General features: G+C 37.6%; 1 protein-coding gene across 13 annotated transcripts in view; it reads left to right on the top strand.

Moving 5' to 3' along the window:
• The window catches only part of GTDC1 (glycosyltransferase like domain containing 1), a 395,678-nt gene that overhangs the window by 127,402 nt on the left and 240,801 nt on the right, over positions 1-27,475 (top strand). For 10 of the 13 annotated variants that reach the window (XR_006820273.1, XM_046018869.1, XM_046018871.1 and 7 more), the window contains one exon: positions 1,650-1,853. The exons of 2 other annotated variants lie outside the window; for them this stretch is intronic. Coding sequence is in view for 9 of the 11 variants with exons in the window: in XM_046018869.1 (XP_045874825.1) it covers positions 1,675-1,853 (179 nt within the window). In the remaining 2 variants the exon portion in view is untranslated. Of the gene's footprint in view, positions 1-1,649; positions 1,854-13,526; positions 13,562-27,475 lie in introns of those variants that run through there. One more of the 13 variants, XM_046018875.1, reaches the window with a different exon arrangement.

Raw genomic sequence — 27,475 nt, forward strand, 5'->3', positions numbered from 1 at the left:
TTTGAAATGCAATTTAAATAGGCATTGGTTTGAACAAGGTGAAGTGCAGTTTTACTAGTAAAAAGCATCATTGAGGGGCATCTGGGTGGCTCAGTTGGTCAAGTGTCCAACTCTTGGTTTTGGCTCAGGTCATGATCTTAGGGTCATGAGATCGAGCCCCTCATTGGACTTTGTGCTTGGCATGAGTCTGCTTGAGATTGTCTACCTCTCCCTCTCCATCTGTTCCTATCCTGGCTTGTACTCTGTCTCTCTCTAAAATAAATAAAATCTTTTTTAAAAAAGCATCATTGAGTTGTTGAGACTAATAATTTTGTGGAACAGCATTATTAAGAAGAACAATATGCTATTTAATGAGGTATTTACTTGAGTCATAAAGGAAAATTCAAACATCTGGAATATTTTTTAAACAATGTAGTATTTATGTACAGAGTGATGTTTCTTCCTTCTTACAGGACATAGCATGTAATTTGAAATGTATATGGATTTTTTTTTTTACATTCACACATACATTTTTATTTCACTGAGCACATTAACAAAAGTCATATTATTAAACCAAAAAATTGCTTATATAGCTAACTTGCTGAGATGAAAAATTTACCATGTCTTTATTTTTTTTTTAAGACCTTATTTATTTGAGAGAGAGAGAGAGAGTAAGAGAGCGAGAGTATGAGAGGAGAGGAGGGGGAGCTGGGTTGGGGAGAGGGAGAGGGAGAAGCAGACTCCCTGCTGAGCAAGGAGCCCAGTGAGGGACTCAATCTCAGGACCCTGAGATCATGACCTGAAGGAAAGGCAGTTGACTCACCAACCGAGCCACCCAGCACCCTACCATGTCTTTAATAAAATATTACTTTATCTCTCTTAATGGGATTGTTGTTTAAAGAAAGGTTGTAGAAACCTTGCTGGGTACCAGAGGCATATAGCTTTACACCCCCCCCCCCCCCCCTTTTCAGGTTTTCCTTTGCAGGTGGGAAATTGGTAATAATGGGGAGGTGGTCAAGGTATGTGCAGTGTCTCAAGAAATTGTATCCTAAGATTTTTAACATTAAAGGTTTGAGATTTAAATATGAATATGCTTTCTTTCTGGAGTCTCTGGGGCAGGGATAGCTGGTGAATTTAAAGATGAATGAATGTCACACTTAGAGAATCAGAGAATTCTAAACCAGATAGGGTGTTAAAAACAAAGGGCTCTTGGAGTGGAAGTCTTAGGAGATGAGTTCAGTGACTGTCTGAGAGTAGTAGAGCTCCAGGCCAAGCCACTCCCTGGTTACTGAGTCTGGGTCCCAGCCATTCCAACCAGGAAGTGAACGATCACAGCAGGGGAGGGCTTTAAACTTCCTGTGGCTGGAGAAAAAAACCTGAGTCATTGTGGAAGTAATCTTAAGGCAAGAAGAAAACAGAAATCTGAAAAATAAGCGTCCTTTATTTCCTCTTGTTAACACAAATGATGGAAAAATGCTGATTACAAAAATATAAACCCTAAGTGTTGGTACTTTTTTTAAAAAAAGTGGGATGTAGCATATTTTAAAAAAATTAAGCGTCTGTAAATTATTTGCTTTCTGAATGTAATATTTTAAGTTATTTTAAAAAGTCTTGATGCACACACACATACATACATATGTTGGGAAAATGTTGTTTTGCTTATGATTTAGAATCTGTGAAGGCTTGAAAGAGCCCATGAGTCTTCTCATCATTGAGGCGTTCTATGGAGGGTCCCATAAACAGCTGGTGGATCTGCTCCAAGAAGAGTTAGAAGACTGTGTCCTTTATACCCTGCCTGCAAAGAAATGGCATTGGAGAGCACGGACGTCGGCTTTATACTTCTCCCAGAATATTCCCATCAGTGAGCAGTACAGGTAATTGGAGCTCGGGCTGCACCTTCAGCCTGTTTTTACTGTACGTGGTATAAGGATGTTGCTTCTGTTGACATCTATGAGATTTTCTCCAGCCGTGGAATCGGTCAGTATGGCTACAATAGACCCAGCAGAGCAGGAGAGTTCATTTACACTCTGAGGACATCTGGCTGGTAGAACAGTGGTCCCCTTTAGAACCCAAAAGCCTTTTCTCATCTGTCTTGTGACGATATCACATGCATGCGTGTGGGTGTGGATGACATTTTTGGCCTCAGAGGAGAGTTGGTTTTGGGCACGTTTTTTGTTGGTGTTGTTCCATAACCTCCAGTGTCTCTTGGAGTGAGTGTGCTGTTTTCGGTTAATTTATTGTGTCTGCTCTGTACCAGGAGCTAAGGCTGAAAAGGCAGATGTGACCACGGTCTGTGCCCTTAAAGCTTTAAAGACTATTGAGGTAGAGATGGACTTGCAGGTGCAAAGTGAGCATGAAAAATGGAGGAATTAATTTTGACTGTGACAAAGTGGAGGTGGCTTTCTAGAGCTGGTCAACCTTTGCTTAGTCTTCAAGGATGAATAGATTTGGGGCACGTAGGACTCAGTTCTGAATTCTAATCAGTTAGGAAGTGGGAACTAGGGATACCCAGTAGAGATTCTTTTGGGACTAGAAAGATGAATGAGAAATAGTGATGATGTTTGATGGGGAACAAGTAGAATACTGAACATCCTGATCTTTTTATTCTTGATTGGTATATACTGTCTTGTGTCTCCTGGTTGGTAAACAGTGGGAGATTATCCTCCAGTGTTTTATAGATCTGCTCTTCTTTCCATTCTGGGCCCTTCCGTGTAGAACGGCATTGGTGTAAGCAGCACTATTAATAATGGATAGGGGAGACAGATTGTTGGAGACAGGGCACGTTGTGGGCTGCAGTGCTCACCATGCCTTCAGCAGCCGCATCTATCTGTTGCTGCTTGTAAGGTGGAACAGTCACAAGGGAGACAGTAGTTTGGGATTTAAGTGTAGGTTACTGTTCTTCGGAGTAATAAGGGGGATTCAGAGAATAACCCATTCGTGTATGAAAACCATGCATCATGTCTGAGCATTCAGATGGTCAGGTGGAATAGCAGTGAGCACTCGAGTCACTTTGCTTGGGATTTTAAAGGTAAAATTCTGTTTGGGGACATATTAAGAATTTATTTTTTAATCAAAAGTATATTTTCCCGGGGCGCCTGGGTGGCTCAGTGGGTTAAGCCGCTGCCTTCGGCTCAGGTCATGATCTCAGGGTCCTGGGATCGAGTCCCACATCGGGCTCTCTGCTCAGAAGGGAGCCTGCTTCCCTCTCTCTCTCTCTCTGCTTGCCTCTCTGCCTACTTGTGATCTCTCTCTGTCAAATAAATAAATAAAATCTTAAAAAAAAAAAAAAAAGTATATTTTCCCTTCCATAATTTAATGTTTTATATCCTGATATCACTACGTGAATATGGTTTATGGATAGTATTAGAAATTTCAATGAGTGTATCAATATAAAAGTTCTAAGGGCAATGATGAGACTGTTGCTGTGTTATAATATGACTGTTTATAGTTGCTTTCACATCTCATTTAATTGTGTATCATGGCACCAAATGTATTGTCTTACTTAGGGTCAAGTGATCCCGTTGACTTTATGACACGTTTTCATTTAACGTTATTTGTTATAATGCATTTCTACAATGACTTGAACATTGAAATGAACCATTTCTCTATCTGCTGTTAGATTTCATTTTGATTAGGCAGTTTTTCAGCATGAAATTACTGTGTCACAAACGTATGTGTGTGGAGAGCATGTGTGCAAACCCTCCTGTGCAGTGGCTTCTCCACTCCCTGTGAGGCCCAAAGCAATGAGGATCAACATCACATTGCTCGCTGAAGCAGTCTTCCTGGGGAGGTGGATTGCTGCAGGATTGTGCTGTAAAGGTTTACTCTCTGATAGTCACAACCTACAGGGCCCAGCAATGGTATCTATGATCTTTCAAGGTCGGTCATCTAAGCTGTGCAGATTAATCTAATCAGACTTCCCTAAGAGATATACCTCACCAGTTGAACCAGAGTTATACTTGACCAGTGATAACTTATCTACTCTTTGGGAATACTTTTGGAAAAGTCGCAAGGGCTTGAAAACTTACACTGAGTTAAAAAAATATGCTCACTCAACCCCACATTGAAGTATAAGGAAAGTCTTTTGCTATACCAGATAAATCTGATCTCCATGGAGACTCCTAAAACTATGAAGAGTTTTTGCCTCTTAGTTAGTTAACTCTCTTTGTACACTTGGGAGATGAAATCATCACAATTCAGAAAGCATCAGTATTACGTACTATGCAAAATTACTCGGAACAGGTAGGGACTGTGTCTGATGAAAGACCCTGAACATAGGTACACACATTATTTTTCTCAGCTTCTGTACATACAGTCATTATTGTCTTGAGCTTATTATGCAGAAAATATTTTATTACTAACAGAATAAATGCTTTAGCCTAATTACTCAGTTCGATTCTGCTTTATCTTGGTAGCTAGAAGAATACATCATGGATCACATTTGAAGCTATTTAATTTTATCATAGATTACAAAAGCTCCACGGGTTATTTTTCCCAAAAGTAGTTGGTAGTGATTGTTCCTGAGGTTATATTAAAATTTTCCCTTCTGGAAACCACAAAATGCAGAAAAATGTCTCGAGGATGGGCCTTAAATTCATATTCTGAAATGTATGAGTCATTTGTCCCAGGATTAGCATTTTGACTTTCTTAGATATTCCTAGAGTAGGCATCAAAGATATTTCATTCATTTTTTTTCTTTACTGAGCTGAGACAATCACTGTTACTTAAAATCATTTTTTTTTTTTACTCTCAGCTGCTTGCGATTATATTTTTCATTCCATCCGAGGTACTGTAGCAGATTCTGATCATTGGCCACTTAACAGCCCTTCTTCCTTGTTAACAGAATCACACTTGTCTTTGGAGTGGCTAAGTACCCAGCCCCTGGGAGTGAAGCATGATTGACCTGAGTTGGTCATTATGATCCCGTTCTCTGCCCAGTTTTCCCAGCTTTCCTTGCAGTTAGTGCTGGTTAGTGACTAGGTTTTGGCAAATTAGACTTAAGTGGATGACTTCTGGGGGTTCTTCCAACAAAGTTTGTTTTGTTTTGTTTTTAGTTATGAAAGGAGGAAGCCGTTTTCCTTTCCTGCATTTGACAGTGGTTGTGATGTCCACAACCATGACATGACAGGATGAGGACAAAATGCCCGGGCTGCCAAAAATGGCTGATGGAAGGCTGGAAAGAGCCTGGATTTGACTTCTATTTTGGGCAATAGAGCTACCTAGTCACCTGAAAACCTCTCATCTCTAGAAATGATTCATAAAGTGTAATAACTTTCCTTTTAAGTCCATAGCTAAGCAAAGTAAGAGAGATCTGAAGAAGGATCTGGAAATTAGAGTGGTAGCTGGCCTTGAAGCTCTGGCTGCCTCATTTTCATAAAGGGGACCGGTTAACTTAGGTGACATTCTGAAATGAAATATTCTACAGCTTTGACCTGAATTAGGAAGATTTCTCTGTGCTCTCATGGGACCCTCTCCAAGACATTTTCAGTGACAGATCTAAGGTGCTAGACAATGTTACTGGTGTAGAGAAAGGAGGTGATGAGAACAGAGCAATGGAAGAGTGCACTGGAGATGAATAAGAACAGTGGTCTGAAGATCAGCATGGCAGAGGAGGTCAGTGCCCACCTGTATCCCTCCGACCTTCCCTTTCACGGCACCCTGGCCAGCTTCCCATGCCCCGGTGTACAGCTCTTTGCCTAAGGGAGCAGCTGCTCTGCCCTGCACGCAGCGGGCTGTGAGCAGCCCTCCACCAATGATCTTCACCCCTCGGGTGAAATCATTCTGGTGTGTGTTCAGGAGAGGAATCGTTAGCAAAGATTCCTTAAAAACCCTGTAAGTCAGAAAATGTGCAAGCATAATTCTAAATAACTCCTGGGTCACAGGAGAAATCATAGCAGGTAATAAAAAATAGGACTGAATCATAATGAGCATATTGTATATCACAATGTGGGTTGTATCTAAATTGACAGTCACAGCCACATCATCTTTAATAAATTTATTTTTATTATTTTTTACTTACGATATGCGGGCCCTCTAAAGCTTGCGACCCAGAGTAGGGACCCTTTCACTTGAATCTAGGAGTAGTATTAGGAAAGAAAGAGTAAAAAGAATGAAAAATAGTGAAGTTGAAAGCAAATGAAAGTGGACATGAAGAAACTAATAGTTACTTTGAGATAATAAAATAGATAAACACAGGCGTGATTTTTTTTTTTAGTGATTTTTTTTAAGGCACAAAATATTTTTTGGAATTCTGTAGCTGTAGACCTATGGATATGGCACAGATCAATAAAAAGGGGGAAATGCTCTTAATGGTTTTATGTCAATAGAGATGAAACCTTAGACAAAAGAGTGAATTTCTTAGAGAAACATAACTTACAGAACCTCATTTAAAATGAAACAGAGGGGTGCCTGGGTGGTTCAGCAGTTAAGCATCTGCCTTTGGCTCAGGTCATGATCCCAGGGTCCTGGGATCAAGTCCACACAGGGATCCTTGCTCAGCAGGGATCCTGCTTCTCCCTCTGCCTGCTCTGCCTGCCGCTCCCCCTGCTGAGCTCTCTTTCTCTCTGTCCAAAAAAAACTTTAAAAAAAAGTGAAACAGAAAGCCTGAATGGAATTATAGTGATTAAAGATCATGCACTAGCTAAAAATTTACCTATTACAAGACTGAGGCTGGTCCCTGAGCAGGGTTGGTTCACTGCACTGGGGCCTCCTTGCCTCTTTCGAAACTTGTGTTCGTGAGATTGAGTGCCTGGTGTTCTAGGTTTTCTGTTGCTTGTACCCACATAAGTCCTAACTGTTAATAATTGCTGATTATCATTATGATACCTTTTACTTCCCCACCCAGCCTCCCCTTGTTCCCCCAACCTCCCCCCACCTTTTTTTTTATGACCAAAGAGGGGCAAGGAAAGCAAGTAGTTGGATAGGAATTAAATTAAATGACAGTTCAGTTGGATCAAGCAATGCCTACAGTGAAATTAGAGCTTACAGTGATATGTGGCTGTTGATAATTCTGTTTGATTTGCCATAGTCTTGAATGGTATCATGATTGTGGCCTTTCACTAAGCAGGTTCTCTTTCAAGGAATGTGTGGATTTTTTTTTTTTCTTCTTAAATTCCCTGTGAAACATTGAATGTAACTTTCTTTGGGAAAATGAACATCTTTAGCTGATATGAATTACCTATGCATGTTTGTTGTTTGTAGCTAGCCCTTGTAAATAAAGGTATGGCTAAACTAGTGGATACAGGTGAATTAATACAGAAGGTGGTGGTTTCTCAAACAGTTCTTTCGTAGATTAGTAATATAAATTTTTCTTTGCTTGACAGTTATGCCCTGTTTTGAATTATTACCTTTTGTGAAAAACACAACTTTCTGAATAACATATTAATATTTTAATCATAAAAATTCTTTTATTAAAAGATGCATTTCTAGGGGCGCCTGGGTGGCTCAGTGGGTTAAAGCCTCTGCCTTCGGCTCAGGTCATGATCCCAGGGTCCTGGGATCAAGCCCCGCATCGGGCTCTCTGCTCAGCGGGGAGCCTGCTTCCTCTTCTCTCTCTCTCTCTCTGTCTCTCTCTGCCTGACTCTCTGTCTACTTGTGATCTGTCAGATAAATAAAAATATTAAAAAAAAAGATGCATTTCTGGATAATTTAATATTATTTTTATTATGAGAATGCCTTTTTATTAGCGTCTGACATATTTGGGAGTATAAAAGTAAACGATGACTTAATAAGACTTTGTAGGTAATTGGGTTTATAGGTAAGTTTGGTGTAGATAGGGCAGTCATTTGACATCTTTGTAGTAACCAGAGCAAGATTTCATGGGATTAAATGATAGTAATAATAGCTAACATATTGAACACTTACCATGTGGTAGATATTCTACAATCCCGGAAGCTCGATAGGGTTTTCCTGGTTTTGCGGAAGAGGAAACTGAGTCTTAGAAAGTGAAGATATTTGCAGTGGGTTACCCAGCCAGTGGTGGGTATGTGGCTGGAGTTCAAGTCTGGGTACCTACAGAGGCCAAACAATGTTCTTTATAAGCCCATGCTCTTAATCACTATGCTCTCTTAATTCCCTGCCCATGCAGGATAAACTAGTGAAGGGAATTAAGCCTAAGTACCTCTTGATTAAAAATATATGACTGAATTTTACTATTAGAAGTCGGTGTGTGCTTCTCCTGATCTTGAGCAGGATTATAGCTCTTGAATCATGTTGGAGACTGGAGGTTGGAAACCTGGAGACTTTCTAGGTCTGGGACTCTGTGATGTTCTCATTTTCCCTCAGGGCATTTGCTCTTTCTATAATTTAGAAATTATAAGTCACTTGAATTTTCTTCTTTTGAAATCCAAATAAAAAACGACAAATGATGGATGCTATATAAAAACCACAGGGTAGACTCATGAATACAAGCCTAACTTTCTCTAGGATGTTCACCTTCAGTCGCACATTATCCTCAGATGGGTCTACCCTGAAGTTCTCTACTTGGTTTATGAACTTGATAGAGGCAGTATTCCAGTACTGACTAAGCTCACTTCTGGTATAGCATTACCAGTTGTATATACTTGTGGTTTGGATGATGTTCCCACACCAGGTAAATAATACTGTCATTAGGTACAATGTAGCATCCCATAATCTCAGCAATATGGGATTGTTCCATTTATGAGAATTAGTCTCGAGCTTCCCCACCACTGTTGCCCCCTTCACCAGTTCCCTATCATAGGCTACCTAATGGCGGGATTTTCTTTTGGGTTGTTTTCCTATCAGCCTTGCTTTCCTCTCTGGACAGTGCACATGAGAGCTTTCCAGAATTTGCATAGCGCTTAGAGCTTCATCCACAATATTTCCTCTCAATGAAATCTCTTCTGCGTGAGAGTAGCGTTTAGTTTAGCCATCTGGACTTTATGTTGAAATCATAGTTGACCACAACACTTTAGAAAGAGAATGATTCCGCAAAACAAAGAACTACCGGTTCAGTCCGTCTCTGTCTCTCTGCTTCTGGATGCTTCCACACACACATGTGCACACACACAAATGACTACTCTTAATTACTCTAGCGACTTCTTCACTGCAAAACTGGAAATTATCCCTGTTACCATGCTTCCTGAAGTTTGGTTCTCATGCTACATCTTTTTCTACTTTTCTTTGCATTCCTTTGTCCGTGCTCTTGGGAAGTAAAATATTCCAGTGTCAGGAAAAAAAAAATTTTTTCCTGTTGTGGAGTTTGTAAGTTACTCTCACCACAAGCTGCTAATTCAGAAGTGTTTGTGTTGGTAGTAGCATGCCTTGTGAAGCCACTGGTTCTAAGGAGTTAGGCATGGCAGGGCAACTTCAAGGGCAGGGTGGATTTTTCGCATCTCTTCTAGCTTATTAAAAAAAAAACCACACATAAGAGTTTGTAACCCCCAAATAAAGGTATATATACATATATGACATTATTTCTAAGAGACTCTGCATCTTAAAGACTATTGAGGGTAGGGGCACCTAGATGGCTCAGTGGGTTAAAGCCTCTGCCTTCGGCTCGGGTCATGATCCCAGGGTCCTGGGATCGAGCCCCACATCGGGCTCTCTGCTCTGCAGGGAGCCTGCTTCCTCCTCTCTCTCTGCCTGCCTCTCTGCCTACTTGTGATTTCTCTCTGTCAAAAAAAAAAAAAAAAAAAAAAAAGACTATTAAGGGTAAATGTCCCATACACTTACCCTTTGAAATTTGACAGCTCTATTTTAAAAGATAAACTGAATAGTTTATTACACTTTACAGAGGAGAGAAAAATCATTATTTTTAAGGAATGAAATGGAAAAGGCAGAAAATCCCCAACACCCCTAGATGGGTACAAGAGGTACTATTGTATAAAGGAGCTCTGGCTGTAGAGTTAGGGCCTTCATAATTTTGCTTTTGGAAGCAATGTGCTTATTTTTGACCTAACAGTCCAAACTGTGAGTCTGATCTTAGAGTGCTTCTAATCTAGTTATTTTTAGGTCTTGAGTGTCTTCATTAGGGTTTATCTCCACGGCATGGAAAAAGCCATTAGAAAATGAAAGGCATTTTTGTTGTATTTCCATCCCAACATTTTTTTGAATTTATTTATATTTGAGAAAGTTCTTCTGCTCTTACTAAAGTCTTAGTCAATGACAAGATGTTCTGCCTGTGGCGCTGTCTAGGGTGTGCACAGATATTGATCTCAGACTTACTGTGTTTGGAGCCTCTGGAGCTATGATACGGATACTCTGCTACCCTTTTTCAAAGTCTCCCCTCTTAAGGAAGCTTTCACGTTTGCCTCTTTCCTTAAGATCCAATGTGGCCTCCTAGCTGCCTTTGGACACGTTGTCCTGTCCATTGAATGACTAATTCTTGTCCAACTGTCCTTTGTTTATGGTCCTCTGTGGTTCACTCACATGATGGACCTGTTGGTCTCCTGACCAGCCAGCCTACAGAGAGACGCTGTAGGCGGAAGGCAGGAACTGAATCAGGCGTTGTGCTCACAAAAGAGCATTCATGTCCCCTTCATCCTTATATCTTACTAAATAGAATCCTATATTCTATTGAGTTTCTTCCTGTAAACAGTCTCTCCTGTATTTCTATTTATTCACTGTCTCATGCTGGTAATAAAAATGTAACACTCCTCCATTTTAAGAGAAGTTCCAAGTGACCGAATATATGAAATGGAGAGGACTAGGCATAGGATGGTTTGGCCAGAAACCCCCCAGACTAATCTTTTGGCTCTTTTCCAAGTTGGTTTCCAGTTTTTCTTTTTTCCCATCAACATTGATTAAGGGCTTTTGCATTAAGAGACAATAACACTAACACTGGCCATGTCAAACCAAACGTGGCAAATTTGGACATGGTAAGCATTTAGTCAAACTCTGTTGACCGAAAGGATGCTTCATCCTTTATCCACTTGCTAATACTCAGAGCCTTGAGAAAATGATCGCTGATGAAAACCATCAGTGACTTTGTACTGTGTATGTAAAAATCCAGATTACACACCGGGTCTGCTGGGCCCTGCCCATCTCTGCAACTTTCTCTCCACCCCTGTCATCTCATTGGTCTGCTGTAGTAGTGACGGGGGCCTGGTTCACTCGCTCTGAAACCTCAAGGTCTTTCCTGCCTCAGGTTTTCTCACTACTTGTTGGTCTCTTAGCTGGCCACGCTACTTCATGCCACCTCCCTAGACCCTCTGCTTATTTTTCCCTCTCTTTTAAGTCTGAGCTAACATTTCACCTGCTCTGAGAGGCCCTCCTTGACTACCATATCAAAACCAAACCCTCGTGTTTCTGTGTTCTTTTCCTTTCCTCTGTGATTATTATTATAGTTATTATTATTATATATTTATTTATATAAATATATAAATATAAACATTTATATAAATGATATTATATATAAGATATAAAAGGTATACATATTATATATAATATAGATATAAATATATAAATATAAACATTTATAAAAATGATATAATATTTATATATCATTATAATACAATGATTATTATTATAATCATCATGATATCTTGTTTGTTTGATTTTTTTTTCCCCTTTTTCTTTATGCCGCAGGTTTTGGGATGATAAGTGGCATGTTTGTCTTCTTTACCCAGGGCCTAGCATGCTTCCTTATAGATAGCTGTTATTGAGTCAGTATGGTTGAATGAATGATTCCATACCTGTGTGTTTGAAAACACAGACAAAATATGGCTGTAATTGACTTTGCTAAACTGCTAATTTTTTCCTGCTTTGGGCACTCCTCCTTTCCTGTGTTTCCGGATATTGCCTCTTCTACACAGAACTGCTTAGAGACATTTAAGGGCCCATGTTCCTCAGTTTTATGGGATTAAAATAAAGAATTCCATACATTTTTACTCACTTACTTTGATGGGTTATATTAATCATATGGTGAAATTAGTCATTGTCCATTATGTAAATTTTGATAAAAGAAAATATAATTTTCTGGGGTTTCCCCTGTATGAAAGTGTTTCTAGGAAAAAAAATATTTTTCAGTTCAGGAAATTTTATAGAATCTAGAATATACCTGTGATATTTTGTGATATTTCACATGATTGTATTTTAAGGCTTTTTAATTTTAGCTGTGGCCACCCATGAACAGTGTGGCCTTTTAATTTATAGTGTGGAAACTGTGGGATAAATGAGAGATTAGAATTTGGCCCAAAGATATATTTTGCTTGGCCACTGCAATTACTTAAGCAGTTTTAAGTTTTTAATACTTTTAGACAGATAGGCATTCTTTGTATTGGTCACAATAGCATACCTAGTTGCCATTGTTTTATACTAATGTGTTTCTCAAGTTAATGTTACTTCACTGATCTGTTTAGGTCGTTGTGTTTGTAGCTTCTGGCTTAGAACTTGTCCGAGAATGAATCTTTAAATGCTCTTTAAAAAAACACATACGTATGTATATGTATGTGTTTTTATATATATATTTAAATGTACATATACATAAAAGAATTTACTAAGGGAATATGAATCACTTGTTTGGAAGAATGACATATTATACTACAGAAACCAGCAGTCCTAGGTTTTAATCTCAGCTCTGCCATAAATTAATTGTTTAGCCTTGGAAAAGTCATTTTTTAACATTATAATCTTATTTTTTTCACTTGCAACTGAAAGTTTGGCTTAATCTATTGAATTCCATGATGTCATTAAAAAGGGATTAAAGTCAAGATCAAGATTCAAGAAATTTTGGGTCGCCTGTGTGGCTTAGTTGATTAAGCATCTGCCTTCGGCTCAGGTCATGATCTCAGGGTCTTGGGATCGAGCCCACACTGGGCTCCCTGCTCGGCGGGGAGCCTGCTTGTCCCTCTCCCACTCCTTCTCCCCACCACTTGTGCTTTCTTTCTCTCTCAATTTCTCTCTGTCTCTCAAATAAATCAAATCTTTAAAAAAAGAGAGATTCGAGAAATTTTCACACAAAAGACAAATTCAAGGGTGCCTAGATGGCTCAATTGGTTGGGTGTCCTGCTCTTGATTTTGGCTTAGGTCATGATCTCTGGGTCCTGGAATGGAGCCCCATGTGGGGGTCTGTGCTTAGCATGGAATCTGCTTAGGATTCTCTCTCTCTCTGCCTCTTTCTCCGCTTCTCAGCACCCTGAACCCTCTGCACACACACACACACACACACACTCTCTCGCTCAAATCATAAATAAATAAATAAATTTCTAATAAAAAGAAAGGCAAATTTGTACTCTCTCTCATTCAGCTTTGTTATGAACCACAGCTTCATTTAATACAGGACTTATTTCATCTTATTTGTGTATCTCCTCAAAGTTTCAACTTTTATTTTTAGAGACTTTTGGGGAATAATTCTTTCCAGTAGTGCTTTTATCTTTGGAGTCGCTCTGATGTGGCTTACTATTAGTTTGGAACTCCTGTTCCAGCCTCAGCATTTTATGATTGTTTGCCTTTTCATGCTTTGTCTTGTCTCGACAGGTCATGGACCCATGTGGACACTAAATACTGGACCCATACACTGAACACTGTAGAACTGACATTGAATAGTTAGTACTGCAGTGAGGGCAGCAGTTACCACGGAAGGACAGAGGAGAGGGCTTATTTCTCATTCAGCAATTCTGAGGTACAACGAAGAGGATGTTACAGATTTTGATAGATGGAGATGAAATATAAAAGTGCTGTAGGAAAAGGAAGTATTGTGAACAAAGGTACTAATGCAGGGAAAGTTGGAAAATGTAATCTCCAAAATCTTGGTTTAGTATGAACACATTCTGAGGTAGGAGGAGTTGTGGGACGTCAGTTTGGGATGATAAGGCAGATTTCATCTAATTTGTGTACACCTGTGAATTCATGGCTAATAATTTGAGAAGCTGGTACTTTAGACTATGAGTATCTTTATTTATTGCAGAACTTTATTTATTGTACATAATAGAACTTTATTTATTGTACATGATAGAAACCCAATTCAGAATCACTTAAACATAAAGGAAAATGTATTTGGGCCACCATATAACTGAAATTTCCAGAGTGGTTGACTCTAGGCGCGGCTGGATCCAGTAGTCAGTGATATCATTAGACATTTTTATCTTCTTGTCTCTACTTTCGTCTGGTTTGACTGTATTCTGGAGCAGCCTGTCTCCATATGGATCTCCCCCAGAGCTAAGTTTATATTGTACCAGTTTAGTTACCCTTTTTGAAAGAGAGTACCTCTCTCAGCAGTTCTAACTAAAGTCCCAGATTGACTGAAATGACTTTCTTTTAAAAAAAAAAAAAAAAAATCACGTGATCTCTGAGCTGTGAATTTGGCAAGAAGCCCCTAATATTGTGATTGGCCAAAATGGGGTCAACCCAATTCAAACCATATGAATTGAGTACCAGAGAGCAAAAGGGAAATTATATTGCTGTTATTTGAAGAGGGAAAAACAATGTTTTGTAGGCAAAAAACATGGTGAGTTCTACAGTCATACATGGGAATGAGGTAAGGTAAACTGCGCAGAGAACAATTATTACAGCACGGTAGTAATGGAGACCATGGATGAGGGTAGAAAGGGTCAATGGATCCTAAAATCTAACGGAGAAATAGTTTCTGAAAAAGAACAATGATAATAGGAATGGAAAGTAGTAAAGGACCTAGCAATATGAATGAAATTTGTTTTGAAATGGATAAAGGGATTAAGAGGTCAAAACTTCCAGTTATGAAATAAGTAAGTCACAGGAATGAAAAGTACGGCATAGGGAATATAGTCAATAATAATGTAATAGACTTACTGCCGTGAGCATCTTATAATATATCTAATCATTGAATTACTGTGTTGTACACCTGAAACAAATATTATATGTCAACTATACTTTAATTAAAAATTTTAAAAATTTAAGAATTTGTGTTGTTTGCATTTCACTAGTTAGAAAATTTGTCTAGGATCTGAGCTGAAATTTGTCTTTGTCTTGTCCGTGAGAAAAGAACTTGAGATACAAATTAATTTAGTCTAAGAGATCATAGTTAAACTACTTTGGTGGTTATAATTATTTTTAAAATAGCTTTGCAAATTGTAAATCATTCCTATTAGCCCATTAAATTGGATCAGTCAGTTTATTTTGGCAGCATTTTAAGTTATTCCATGTACTTAAAAATAGCAAAACTTCCTTTTCTTTAAAAATGTAATATAATACTGCTTTTTTTCTATTAAAATAAAATACTATGCATATATAATATATATGACATATACATATATGTGCATGTGTGTGTATATCTCATATAATCACTAATAATCAGGAAATGATTGATTACCTGGTATCAACTTTTCAAACATATCTCCCTTCTCTCCTGGACTAGAATCAGGTATTAAGTGCTTCTGTAGCATTCTTAGACTATACTAGATCTCAGGATGAGAATGAATGAGTAAATTGTGGTTGCTCTTCTACTTAGTATCCAGTTCAGAAAAGCCAGCCTCTTTCTCAGTGGTCTGAACTGGTAACACATGCATTTGAAGAATATATCCTGTGTGCCAGGCACAAATAATAAAAATGTGAATAAGGCAGTATGCTTTAGGAACTAAATTTCATCTCTTGGCTATAGTTCTGTTTCTTTCTCTCCTTCTTTCAGGTTTTTATTTATTTTTTTAGTAGTATTTGGACAATGTTCACTTGAGTCAACTTTTCTAAAGCAGTCATAAACTAAAATGTTTCTAGGGAAATCCCCCACACTTAGTAAACCTGTCTTTTAGTACAGTAGTAGATCTGAACTATAGGGGATTTTTAACCCACAGTTTTTCTGTGTATCCAAGATTGAGAAGATATTTATTTGTAATACAAACTGTATTGATGGGCTCCAAGATTTTCAGAAAATGGAAGTGGGGAAGAATGTGAGCTAGTTTTTGTCACTTTTTCCCCTTCATCATAAGCTTTTAAATACAGTGAAAAAAAATGTCATGAAATCTGATTATATTAAAGACATTTATTATTTATGTATCTATGTGTGTGTGTGTGTGTAGCATTTTTATTTTGGGTTTTTCATTCAGATGTAGTGATTCTTAGCTTTCATTTTGTAATCTTGCTGAGTTTCTTCAATTTTCTCAAAGGGAATTTGTAACTTTAAAACAGAAAAACATCACCTCACTTTTATTGAGAAAAATGTTTTTCTATACATAACATTTTATAAGAGGACTGTTGCCAAGAAACCAAGCAGTAGCTTAGTGCCATTGCTGTGAAGGTTTAGGAGTCCTTGACACTTGGCAATTGGTACAAATGAAGAGACTGTAACTCGGGAGTTCATAAGGAGCGATTAGTAGAGCTACATAATCATTTTAATAAAAGTATTCTTATTTGTGCCAGGTGTCCAAAGATATTTAATGATAGTCCTATTTTATTTGCACTATTTTTTGAAAACTATAAGAAAACTAAGGGAAACAGAAGTTCAGAATTGAGGTCATGTTTGCTCTGAAATTTGAGTAATGTTTATTAGGTAAGTAGTGTTTATGTAAGTAATTATTTTCATTGTCTGACTTTGGTATTTAGAAATGGGAGAACAAAGATGTCACATACGTAGACATCTACACAAGAAGTAGGAATAGTGGCAGTTTTAGAATCGAGCTACCTGGAAAACATTTGAGCTTTGGAAACCTGATCTTAATACTTGTATTTTTTCAATCACTTTTATTTTAGATAAAATGCTGGCAGATGGTAGTGATCCACTTGAGCAGTGCTGAGTTTTCTTTATTTTTTTCCCCTGGAAAAAAGCTTCCAGAAAACTTTTGTTTTTTTAATATGTGCAGCATGCATATGTTTTACATGTATTAACCATTATTAAAAATGCAGTTTGTAATTAGATGTCTGAAGCTGAGAGGAGCTGTGGTGAAGACCAGCCTTTTAGAAAATTACTGAAAAAGAAACTTTTAATGAATAGGCTCTTCATTTTTGCTGTTGCATCCTTCAGCCTCTCTGGCCCCAGAAACTAAGGAATTTACATTATCAATGTTTCTCAGCTATTTCGTTTTAGGATGTCACTGGATAATGTCATTTTTTGATGAGAAACCCTTAAGTTATTGATGATGTCAAAACTTGGAGAATTCAGGTATTTACATTCTATTATGACCTCTTCTGTGTTATAGCAAAGAAGTTAATACTTCTGTTACTTAAGGATTTAAGTTTTTGATGGACCTAAATAGTTATAAACTTGATGTTTCAGATGTTAGGAAAATTGTAGGTAATCTCTAAAGTAATATATTGTATTCTGGTTTTTTTTTTCTTTTCTTTTCTTTTTTTACTTTTTAAAATGTAGGGGGCGATGGGGAAATCCCTTCTCTCCAAGTTTATCTATGTGAGTCACCTGAAATCTTCCTTCTAATAGAGTATAATGAAAAGGTGCCATTTGAATCAGTATTTCCATATTTACAATTTAGAATATTTAGTTTGTACTCATCAACATTCATCTCCATTTCTGTTTTACTTTTCATTTTGTCATACAATATTTTTTCAGCTGAGAAGCACACCTAACCGAGAGTGACTTCTGGTTTTCATTGCCGTGGACTGTTAGTTGTTCTCCCACTTACTTTACGTTACTGACGGCTGTGGTGTTTGTTTGCAGCTCCAAACCACAGATTAGGCACATTTATATTGACTCATTCTGACACAAATATTAGGCCACAATGTGAATTCCTTCAATGTTTGGGCATTCCTAGGAACATATGATGGGTTTTCATTTTCTCTTTTGTACCCATTTAGACAGTGTTACCGAGTCGCTCTGACAGAGGGAAAGAGAACTGGACAAAAGTCGGGGGAGTCAACTTCAAGACCTAGTTCAGCCGCTCACTTGCATAAGGGCAAATCACTCATTGTCTACAAAATGATGAGTATTAAAATATAAGTAAGAGAGATGACAAATTTATCTGCTTTAAAATATAAGTAAAGAGAGATGACACACACACACACACATATATATATATATATATATATGTGTATATATATATAAATATATATATATATATATATTTAAGATTTTATTTATTTGTCAGAGAGCAAGACAGAGAGCACAAGCAGGGGGAGAAACAAACTCCCTGCTGAGCAGGGAGCCTGATGTGGGACTGGACCCCAGGACCCTGGGATCATGACCTGAGCTGAAGGCAAATGCTTAATGGACTGAGCCACCTAGGTGTCCCAAATTAATTTTTTTCTGCCCCCCCAATTAGTTCTTTAATAAAAATATAATGTTTGAAGAGTATCTGGCCCAAAGCCACAGTTTGCTGCTACATTTGTTCTTCCATCAGGTGGTTTATAGTGAGAGAGTGGAAAGAAATTGTAGAGGAGGTATTTTTTGTAGATTTTTAGGCTCCAGTTTCTTGCAGTTCTGGTATCAATTTTGAGTTATAGCTAAATAACAACAATCAAAGAAATATTTTAGTGAGTAGTGATAATTAAAGTAGTGGTCAGATTTGTATTTTTGTAATTGGAAAAGTGAGTTTATAATTCACTATTTATTCATTTTCTTCAACTAACATTTGTGTAATGACTCCTATTCTGTAGGAGTCATTCAAATTCTTGATTTGAAAGTATATTGAAAGAATGCTTGTTTATGAAAAAGGCAAAATGGAAGGTGGTTCAGTTGCATCCTTACCGAGTAATGACTAAAGTGTTCTTAAAGAGAAAACAAGTTATACTGTTGTCTCCTGGATCTAGAGTTGTGATAACCCTTGGTGTTTTGCTATGGAACAGTGGCATTTCCTATCCCAGTGATAAAATGATTGTGACTTTCTAACACAAAGTAGTTATTTCACATATATGGCTTCATCTATTTGTTTAAACCCCAGGAAAAGAATTATGTGAATATCAAAACAAGCAGAATTTTTACATTTTAATAATTTTTTTTATTTTTAATAAAAAATAACAGCTGAACATCATAACTGCCAAAAATTTAGATAAGTGGAAATAAATGTTCTAATATATTTTCTTGAAGTTGATATGAATGTTAGGAAACATAATAAAAACTTCTTTTCTTATTCACAATAGAATGGTCAGCTGTGTCACTGGCTACCATATTAGTAGAGATCATTTGGCTTGAAAATATCTTTAAAACTTAAATATGTCAAAGGCTTTGTATTAATAGATAAAATTTTTGAGACCTCATGAATATTAGTTTTGCATTTTTTTCCTGCAGAAATAAGCTTCCTTCTTATTTCTTTCAAACATCTCTGAACGCATTTTTAGCCTTGAGAATTGGGGATGAAGGTAATATGTGCTTCAGGAGAGTCGGAGAAGCATTTGACTGGCCTGTTGCAAAGAGTGACGTCTAGCTTACTCATTCAACTCATTTTGTTTAGGCGTTCTATTTAAATTGCTGCTTACACCTAATAAAGGAGTAAATCTCAGATAAACACTCCCACCTACTCTCGAGCCTGCTTTTCAGTTCCCTCCTTCCGGATCATTTGAAGTCCTCTTTCCACCCATTTCTTTGCCCTTCACTTCCAACATTTCACCAGAGTGGCTCACTAAATAACAAACAATTCTTCTTTTTTTTTTTTTTTTTAAAGATTTTATTTATTTTTTTGACAGAGAGAGAGAGAGAGAGAGATCACAAGTAGGCAGAGAGGCAGACAGAGAGAGGGGGAAGCAGTCTCCCGGCTGAGCAGAGAGCCTGATGTGGGGCTCGATCCCAGGACCCTGAGATCATGACCTGAGTCAAAGGCAGAGGCTTTAACCCACTGAGCCACCCAGGTGCCCTGATAACAAACAATTCTTAATAGCTATTAATAATGCTTTAGATTTTGTCACTGCTAGACAGTATCACCGATTCCATTCTACTTGGACAGTGTTAGGAATGGTGTGGAAATGGCCAGTCTGTGAATGGGTGAGTGGGAAAAGAGAAAAATCTATAAAGTAACAGATAATGAACTTGTGGGTTTTTGAGCAAGTGAAATTCAAAAGCAAATATCCAAAGTATATTTTAGGGTTACTTTGGTGTCTTATGATATTTAATATTGTCCTTTTCTTGAACTTTTAGAAACAAATATCATCATAAATTTGCCCAGGAAATATTTTGTTACTATTTCTGAGTTCCCTGAGGGCAGAGGCTTTGTCTTTTTCACAACTATTCCCAAGGTCTAATTCTTAGTGTTCTGCAAATATTTGTTGGATTAATGAATAAATAATGAAGATACTAAGGAATGTCAATAAAACTTATAAGGCCTATACTTTTTGCTATATGCAATATTTCAGTCTTATTTACTTACAGTTCAGAGATACATAGAAGAACAAGGCTAGCTGATTTTACTATTTAGCAGACGATTTACATATTTTACAAGTTTATACACTCCCTATTTTCTTTTCTTCTCTGTTTTCTTGTTTTACCCATTGCAGTGCCCTGTGTATGGTTCCTGCTCAATACTTTTTAAAAAAATGTTTGCATGTATATTATGGTTTACTTTTGTATAATTACAGATCTCTTCTTATGTAATTAACTTTCCAGCACAGTGAACAAAGTAGCTATTTTAGTGGTTTTCACTCTTCTGTTGTGGATTTTTTTTTCAAGTAGCAGAAGATAGGAGTTCAATGAGTTTAAAGCACATCAGGTAGAATTTGAAGTGATAAACAGGAGCTACAAGATGGAAATACTGAGACTTTTCTTTCTCTATGGCACGATGGCAATATATACAAAATGGTTACCAGTTGTTAGTTCACTGGCAGAAAAACTTTCGAGAGTACAAACGCACTGAGAGAAATTGGTTTCGTGAGACACGAACTCTCTATGAGGTATTAAACCCAGGACTCTTTTAGAAGTGTACAGATTATGATGAAAGAAGAGAACAGTAGAGGAATAGTAATAACTTATGTGCCCTGGAGGTTCACCTGTTGGCAGTGATTCCAATTTACATGGTCTGCTTTGTAGGAAGAGTATATCACTGTATCTTTTCAGAGAGTATTGCTTGACCTTTGTAGCCCTTTTGAGAATTTTCAACCATGCCATATTAGGGTACCCTCCCAATTCATCCCTTGTTTTCCATTTATTTACTGTGTTCCTTCACATCACTAAAAACTTTGTCATTGTCTGTTTCTTGGAAATGTCATCAATTTGACCATCCTCTTGTCCCCTCCTCTCTACTAATATCTTTTCTTATCAAAGAAAGGCCTAAATCGCTTGCATTTCAATTCAATATACTGTATATCTCTCTTTTTTGCTTTTATGATCATCTATTTACCCCCATTTAATAGATAAGGAAACTGAGGCCAAGAGGTTTAATTATTTTCCAAATGCTAAGCAACTAAGTGGTAGAAATGAGGTCCAACCTAGTCCTCTGTGACTCAGTAGCTCAAGCCCAGAACTGCTACTCACCATCACTTCTCCTCTGACAGGTCTTGTGCTGGTAGCCTTTGCTGCCTTCCCCTGATAAGAACCATCACCTGTTGGTATACAACTCGGGTTCTCAGTCATATATACATAACCATGAATTCCTTTCTTCTGTAGAGGATACACTTTCCACATAGGGCAAGATACCATGGAATGCCTTCTCTTCCAATTTAACTTTCCCTCGTAAATTTCTCTTCATCTGTTTCTAGTACCTTGGATACACTATTCTACTTCACCATCCTGCTGTCCTCACATCCCCAGTTTGAATTAGACACCAGTCAGCATGCTTCTTCTGACATGGTGGTGCTAAAGAAGATGCTCTTAAGCAACCATGTGTTGGATATGACCCGGTCCTCATAGCTACAGCTGATTGCGGATGAGATGGCTTGTTACCCAGAAACAGCCACATCACAGCTAGGCATGTAAGCCGTGACATGGTCTTCTGAGCAAAAAATCACTTAAGCCAGTTGGATTCTTTTCTTGGGGATTTGAATGAAGAAATAACAATAAACTGGGTCAGTCAGTGGTAGGATTTGCAGGCTAAGGCTCCTGAGGCAGGACCTGGAGAGTCCCTAATGGGTCATAGGTCAGCTGACGTTATAAGAGAGCAGAAACTATTAGGAAGCAAAAATAGATAAGGGCAAACGAAACAGGTGCCGAGAGGGAGGAGATGCCATGAGAAAGATAGCCTGTATCCTGTGTGAAGGAGGTGTACAGAGAACAGCTGGTTTCCAGACCTCCTCTAGACAGCTTCCCAGTTCTTGTCTCAGTTCTTACAGGAAACTTCACTGTATTTGAGATAACTTCTGCCCCTGTTTCTTGGTCTTCAGAAAGCCTGGCATCCAGTGATTATTAGTGACTTACTGAATTATTTCAGCTAAGATGAAGTCCCTGGAATGCATACTTTCTAGATATGATTCTACCCATGTTATGTTTAGTCTGTTATAAAAGGTGAGTTTTGATTTCCTTTGCTTCAGCCATCCCCCCAGCAGTTTTCATGAGTAATAGTACCTTGGGATCACCTTAATTCAATTATCAAAAGATTTCAGTCACTGCTAGTTATTTTTCTAACAAATAAATTCTTATTTACATCATTAAAGAATGACCACCTGGCCCTTTCCTTGGGAGGGTTCTATCCATCTTAAGTATATTCTCTATTTTGTTCAAGATAACTTGCTTACCATTGGCACACTATGTTTCTTATGATTGACGGGAATGAATGAATGGCCACATTACAGAATAATTTAAACGCATACACAAATAGAGGGAATAGATGATGATATTTTTAACCTTTTAACAATTATGCATAAATGCCTAAATCTTGTTCTATTTAAACTCTGCCTAGTTCTTTCCCGATCCAGATTATATTGAAGTAGATTGTATACATTTCATTTGTAGCTCTATGTATTTCACTGGGTACTTCTAAAAGATAACCTTTCTTAAAAAATAAAACACTGCAATACCATTATTACCCTGATAAAAATCCTAAGTAATTCCTTAATATCATTAAATACTTCTAACCTTAAAATATGATATTTCCCATAAATATGACCATATTATATCATAAAGAAAAGGGAAGGCACTCTCCCTGAGTCCAGAGCATGCTCATGATGCTGTGTATGAATGGTTCCCCAATAATAGCTACCTTGTGTTCACAGAGCTGAAGTATGATGCTTCTTATTTGAGGAATGATAAATCACTGTTGATTTAGTGGCTCATTTAGTGTCTTTAATGCTTTGTATTCACTTAGTTTTCTTCTGTATCTTATAGGTTGCATTGCATTATAGAAATGATGCTCTGTGGCGTTGTGCAGAAGAAAGCCTGTGCTGCTGCAGGGGGCAGCCCTGCCTATACTTGGGCCCTGGGCATCGACCTTTATACTTAAATACCTTTTAAGTCTTTCTAGTATGCAACCAGAGTTGAGAGTGCTGGTCTAAAGTGTACTATCTGGACTTAGTACGAATAATAGTATTATCTATTATAATTTTTCTTCACCAGTTCAAGATTATAAATATAAATATAACTCAGTAATTCTGTTAGATTTGTTTCACTTGCTGGGTATTTCCTTTCCTTTTGTTTTGTTACTTTTAAGGGATAATTATAGTAGTATGAAACATTCTGTCCACATACAAGCTTATTGAAGAGGTTAAATATTCTTGCTAATTAAAGAAAACACTAATTGGACAGATTGCTGTTTTATATTAGTAATCTTAATTTTTAATCAGAGCACAATTTTTTTAAGGAATGTTGCGATCTTACACTTTTTTTTCACTAATTGAGTGACTTAAATATTCAGATTATTATTATTTTTTTTTAATAGTTGGTCTGTGGATGGGACAGAAACAAGATGTAAAAATTCCTTGCAGTATCATGAGGTTTATAACTCTCAGTCCTTATTCATATCTTTACTGATCTCTAAATCATCTATATATCTATCTGTCTATCTACCTACCTAGGTACAGTTATTACAGTTACCCAGCATAATATCATTAATTTTCTTTGCACTTTTCATAATTCTACTTATACATTTGACATTAGTATGTCAAACCTTACTTGCTAGAAAAGGAAACTGACATGTTCAGAAGCCAAATGGTTTCTCTGTTTTCAAAAACAAATTGGTAGAGTTGGTTAAAATAGTAGCCTGTAGTTTATCTCATTCAAAGGCATTACTTTTCAGTGTCATGAAAGCTTAAATTTTAAAAATATTAGGTGTCACCAGTCTTTTGGTTTCACTAAAACAACATGTTTTCAGGAATTCTTTTAATAACTTTTTAATTTGCTTGGCTATCTCTTATTGCACCAATGTGACTCTCTGTATTAGTTTCCCAAGGCCTGTGCAACAGCAGAATTTATTCGCTCACAATTCTGGTTGCTGGAAGTCCAAAATCAAGTGTTGGTAAGAATGTGCTTCCTCTAAGGGCTCAAGGGAAGAATCCTTTCTTGCCTTTGTCTACCTCCTGGTGGCTCCCTGCAGTCCTTGGCGTTTCATGGTGTGTTGCTGCATCACTGTAGTCTCTGACTCTGGGCACATGACCTTCTTCTCTGTTTGTATCTCTCTGTTCCTTTCCTCTTTTTATAAGGACAGAAGTCACTGGGTATGGAGCCCACACTAATCTAGTGTGACCTATCATAACCTGATTACATCACCAGAGACTATACAAATAAGGTCATATTTATAGGTACCAGGGGTTAGGACTTGAATGTATCTTTTTTGATACACCACCATCCCACTGCAGCCCATTACACCACCATCCTTGAATTCACTGTGTCTTTGGGTGCCTGTTACTTGCTAGGTGTTCACTAAATTTTTACTAAATAAAGGACTGCCTGGTGCTGTCATATGATGCAGTAAGGCATAATATAGTCATTATTTCTGGAACTAGGACAGTAAAAAATCATACAGCTCCTTCCTTCCATGTAAAAGGTGATGTGTTATCTTTAGTTTATTGGTAAAGCAACAAAGAAGTTTGAGTGACTTGACTATAATCACATAGATACTGTCCACTGGGTGGTAGGTACAAATTTTTTATTATTTACCTGATATTTTAGTCTTCTGTGATACCTCCTTTTTTCTTATTAATCAGTATTTTTAGATTAATACCTGACATTGAGATGACATGACAGATATTAACATAGTTAGGACTTCAGAGCTCTTCTAATCAAACTGCTGTTATTTTACATCCGAGAATACAGAGGTAGGAAAAGGTTAAGTGAGTTGTTGAAAACCATTTTAGGTGATGACATTTCTGGGTGGATCCCGAGTGTTTAGTATTGAATTCTGTAATTTGAAACTAATGTGGCAAATTTGATAGCACCTAGAAGACACTGATAAAAATGGATAACAAGCTTGAGAATAAATACTGAAAGAATTTGAAATAATTTAAAAGCAAAGATAAGGGGTGATTTAATTAATTAGCAATATTGTTCTCTTGCCACTGAAGGCAAATAGAAAGAAAACAGTCTCAAACACCAAGAAAAGCAGATTCAGGTTTATTTTCCAATTGGAAAGACTGACAGTGGGATTGTTGAGAATTGTCATGAGAAATTTGAAAAGGAATGAACTCAAAACCGAACGAAAACAAAACCCACACAAATGCACTTATTAGTCTAGTCCTACCTGGAAATTTCAAATTTTTTTCAGATCCACTTCTTGCATACTTTACTTCTTGACTCAGGCCACATCAGTACTTTCCTCTCAGAATGCAACTTTAAATTTATTTTACAAGGTGAGATTTCCAACCACTGTAGTCACAGTCTTCAGATCCTTGAATCTGTGGCTCCTCAGTGCCTGGTTTTTCTGTTTCCTATAACACAGGACATGATGTAAACGGTGGCTTTCGATTCTCCGACCTCCAGATTACAGCATAGTATTCATACCTCAGACATACTCTAGATGGATCAAAGTTTTGTGTCTCCTTGATGCCTTCCAGGGCTGAGGGCAGAAGGAGGAATGTGGTATTCCTGTCTACTGTATTGATCCATCCTCTTCTGGGTTCTGGCATGGCTTTGGCTCATTGATGGCTTTTCCAGCTGTGAATGAGTGTCACGTCTCGACTGATTTGAATACCTCTTGTTGAGTCGGTTCTGTGACTGACTTTCTTTATGTACTGGATTCTCTGACAAAATCATTTTGCCTGCATGTCACTTGTATGTAACTATATGCTCTTTTCTATGGACTGCCTTTCTTATGTCTTTGCCTTCCCTTTTTATAAATATAAGCAATTATAAGCTCGTAAGTTTCTATTTTACTTTATTTTAAAATATAACCTAACCCCGGGGCACCTGGGTGGCTCAGTGGGTTAAAGCCTCTGCCTTCGGCTCAGGTCATGATCCCAGGGTTCTGGGATCGAGCCCCGCATCGGGCTCTCTGCTCAGCAGGGAGCCTGCTTCCTCCTCTCTCTCTCTGCCTGCCTCTCCGCCTACTTGTAATTTCTGTCTTTAAAAAAAAAAAAAAAAATATATATATATATATATATATATATATATATATATATATATCCTAACCCCCACTTGCTTTTACAAGCTATCTAAAAATAAGACAACTCAAGAAAACACAAAAAACCAAAATAAATAATTAAGCTTTGCTTGTTAGTGACTGTACATTTAAGTGGCTCTCCTTGGCTTAGAAAGAAAGACGGTTGGCAATCAGAAGGTTCTTAAACCTTCCTCTTCCTATTGCGTTCAGTGAGAATTTCTTAATACCAACCAATGTTTAAAATCTTAAGGCAGCGGCTCTGGGGACTTCAAAGGCAATTATGGTTATTAGCCCTCTTTTTAGTTGTCAAGCAGGGTAGCAACTGCCTGTGTTAAGCATTAATTAAGAAGAAAGTGGACATGATGGATTAATTTGGGCCAGTTCAAAATACCAACCATCTAAGCTTTCTAGCTGGTGTCTCTGATGGAAAAGTTAGAGAAATTCTTCATTACGTAATTCTACTTACACTTTGTAGGTGTTAGTGTTGGATTTTCTTTAAAATGATAGCTAATCAAGAGATATACAGACCCCCAGTGGGTAATTATCAAGCCTATCAATACAGATCCATGTATAGCCTAATGTATTTACTTTCAGCGTTGTCATTTATTAGCCATAAGATTTGGGAGAAATAGCTTAATTTTTCAGAGCCTCAGTTTTCTTGCCTCGTAAGGGGTTGGGTGAGCCTGGTGGTGGTGTATTAAGGTGGGTATTAAGGAGGGCGCGTATTGCATGGAGCACTGGGTGTGGTTTGTAAACAATGAATCTTGGAACACGGAAAATCCAAAATTAAATTTTAAAAAATGGGACAAATAATACTTAAACCTTGTAGTATAATGTATGTAAGGAACCTAATGTGGTACCTGGCTATGGGGCACACAGAAGGCACAGTATTTCTTTATATTTCTATTGCAGTGTATAGTTTTCTCACATACTATATCATCCCATTGCATCCCTTCTTACATACAATGCCATTCCCTTTCAACTGAAACTATGAAGCGGTCAGAAAAGATGGTGATTGTACCTTTCTCCTATAGGAGAAAGCTGTTTTAGGGAATGATTAGTCCACATGGCTATTTATGCTTAAGTTTTCTGGTTCCTAGACCCCCAGAAGCATTATCCTTTTCCCCACGTTATTTAGACTCCTGACTTCCTCCTTCTCATTTAAGGTTCTAGCTATAGGGGGAAGGGGTTAAAGGGGCCAGGGCTTTAATGGAATTCTTGGTGTC

Source organism: Meles meles, chromosome 9 (assembly GCF_922984935.1).
Source record: "Meles meles chromosome 9, mMelMel3.1 paternal haplotype, whole genome shotgun sequence".
Lineage (NCBI taxonomy): Eukaryota > Metazoa > Chordata > Mammalia > Carnivora > Mustelidae > Meles > Meles meles.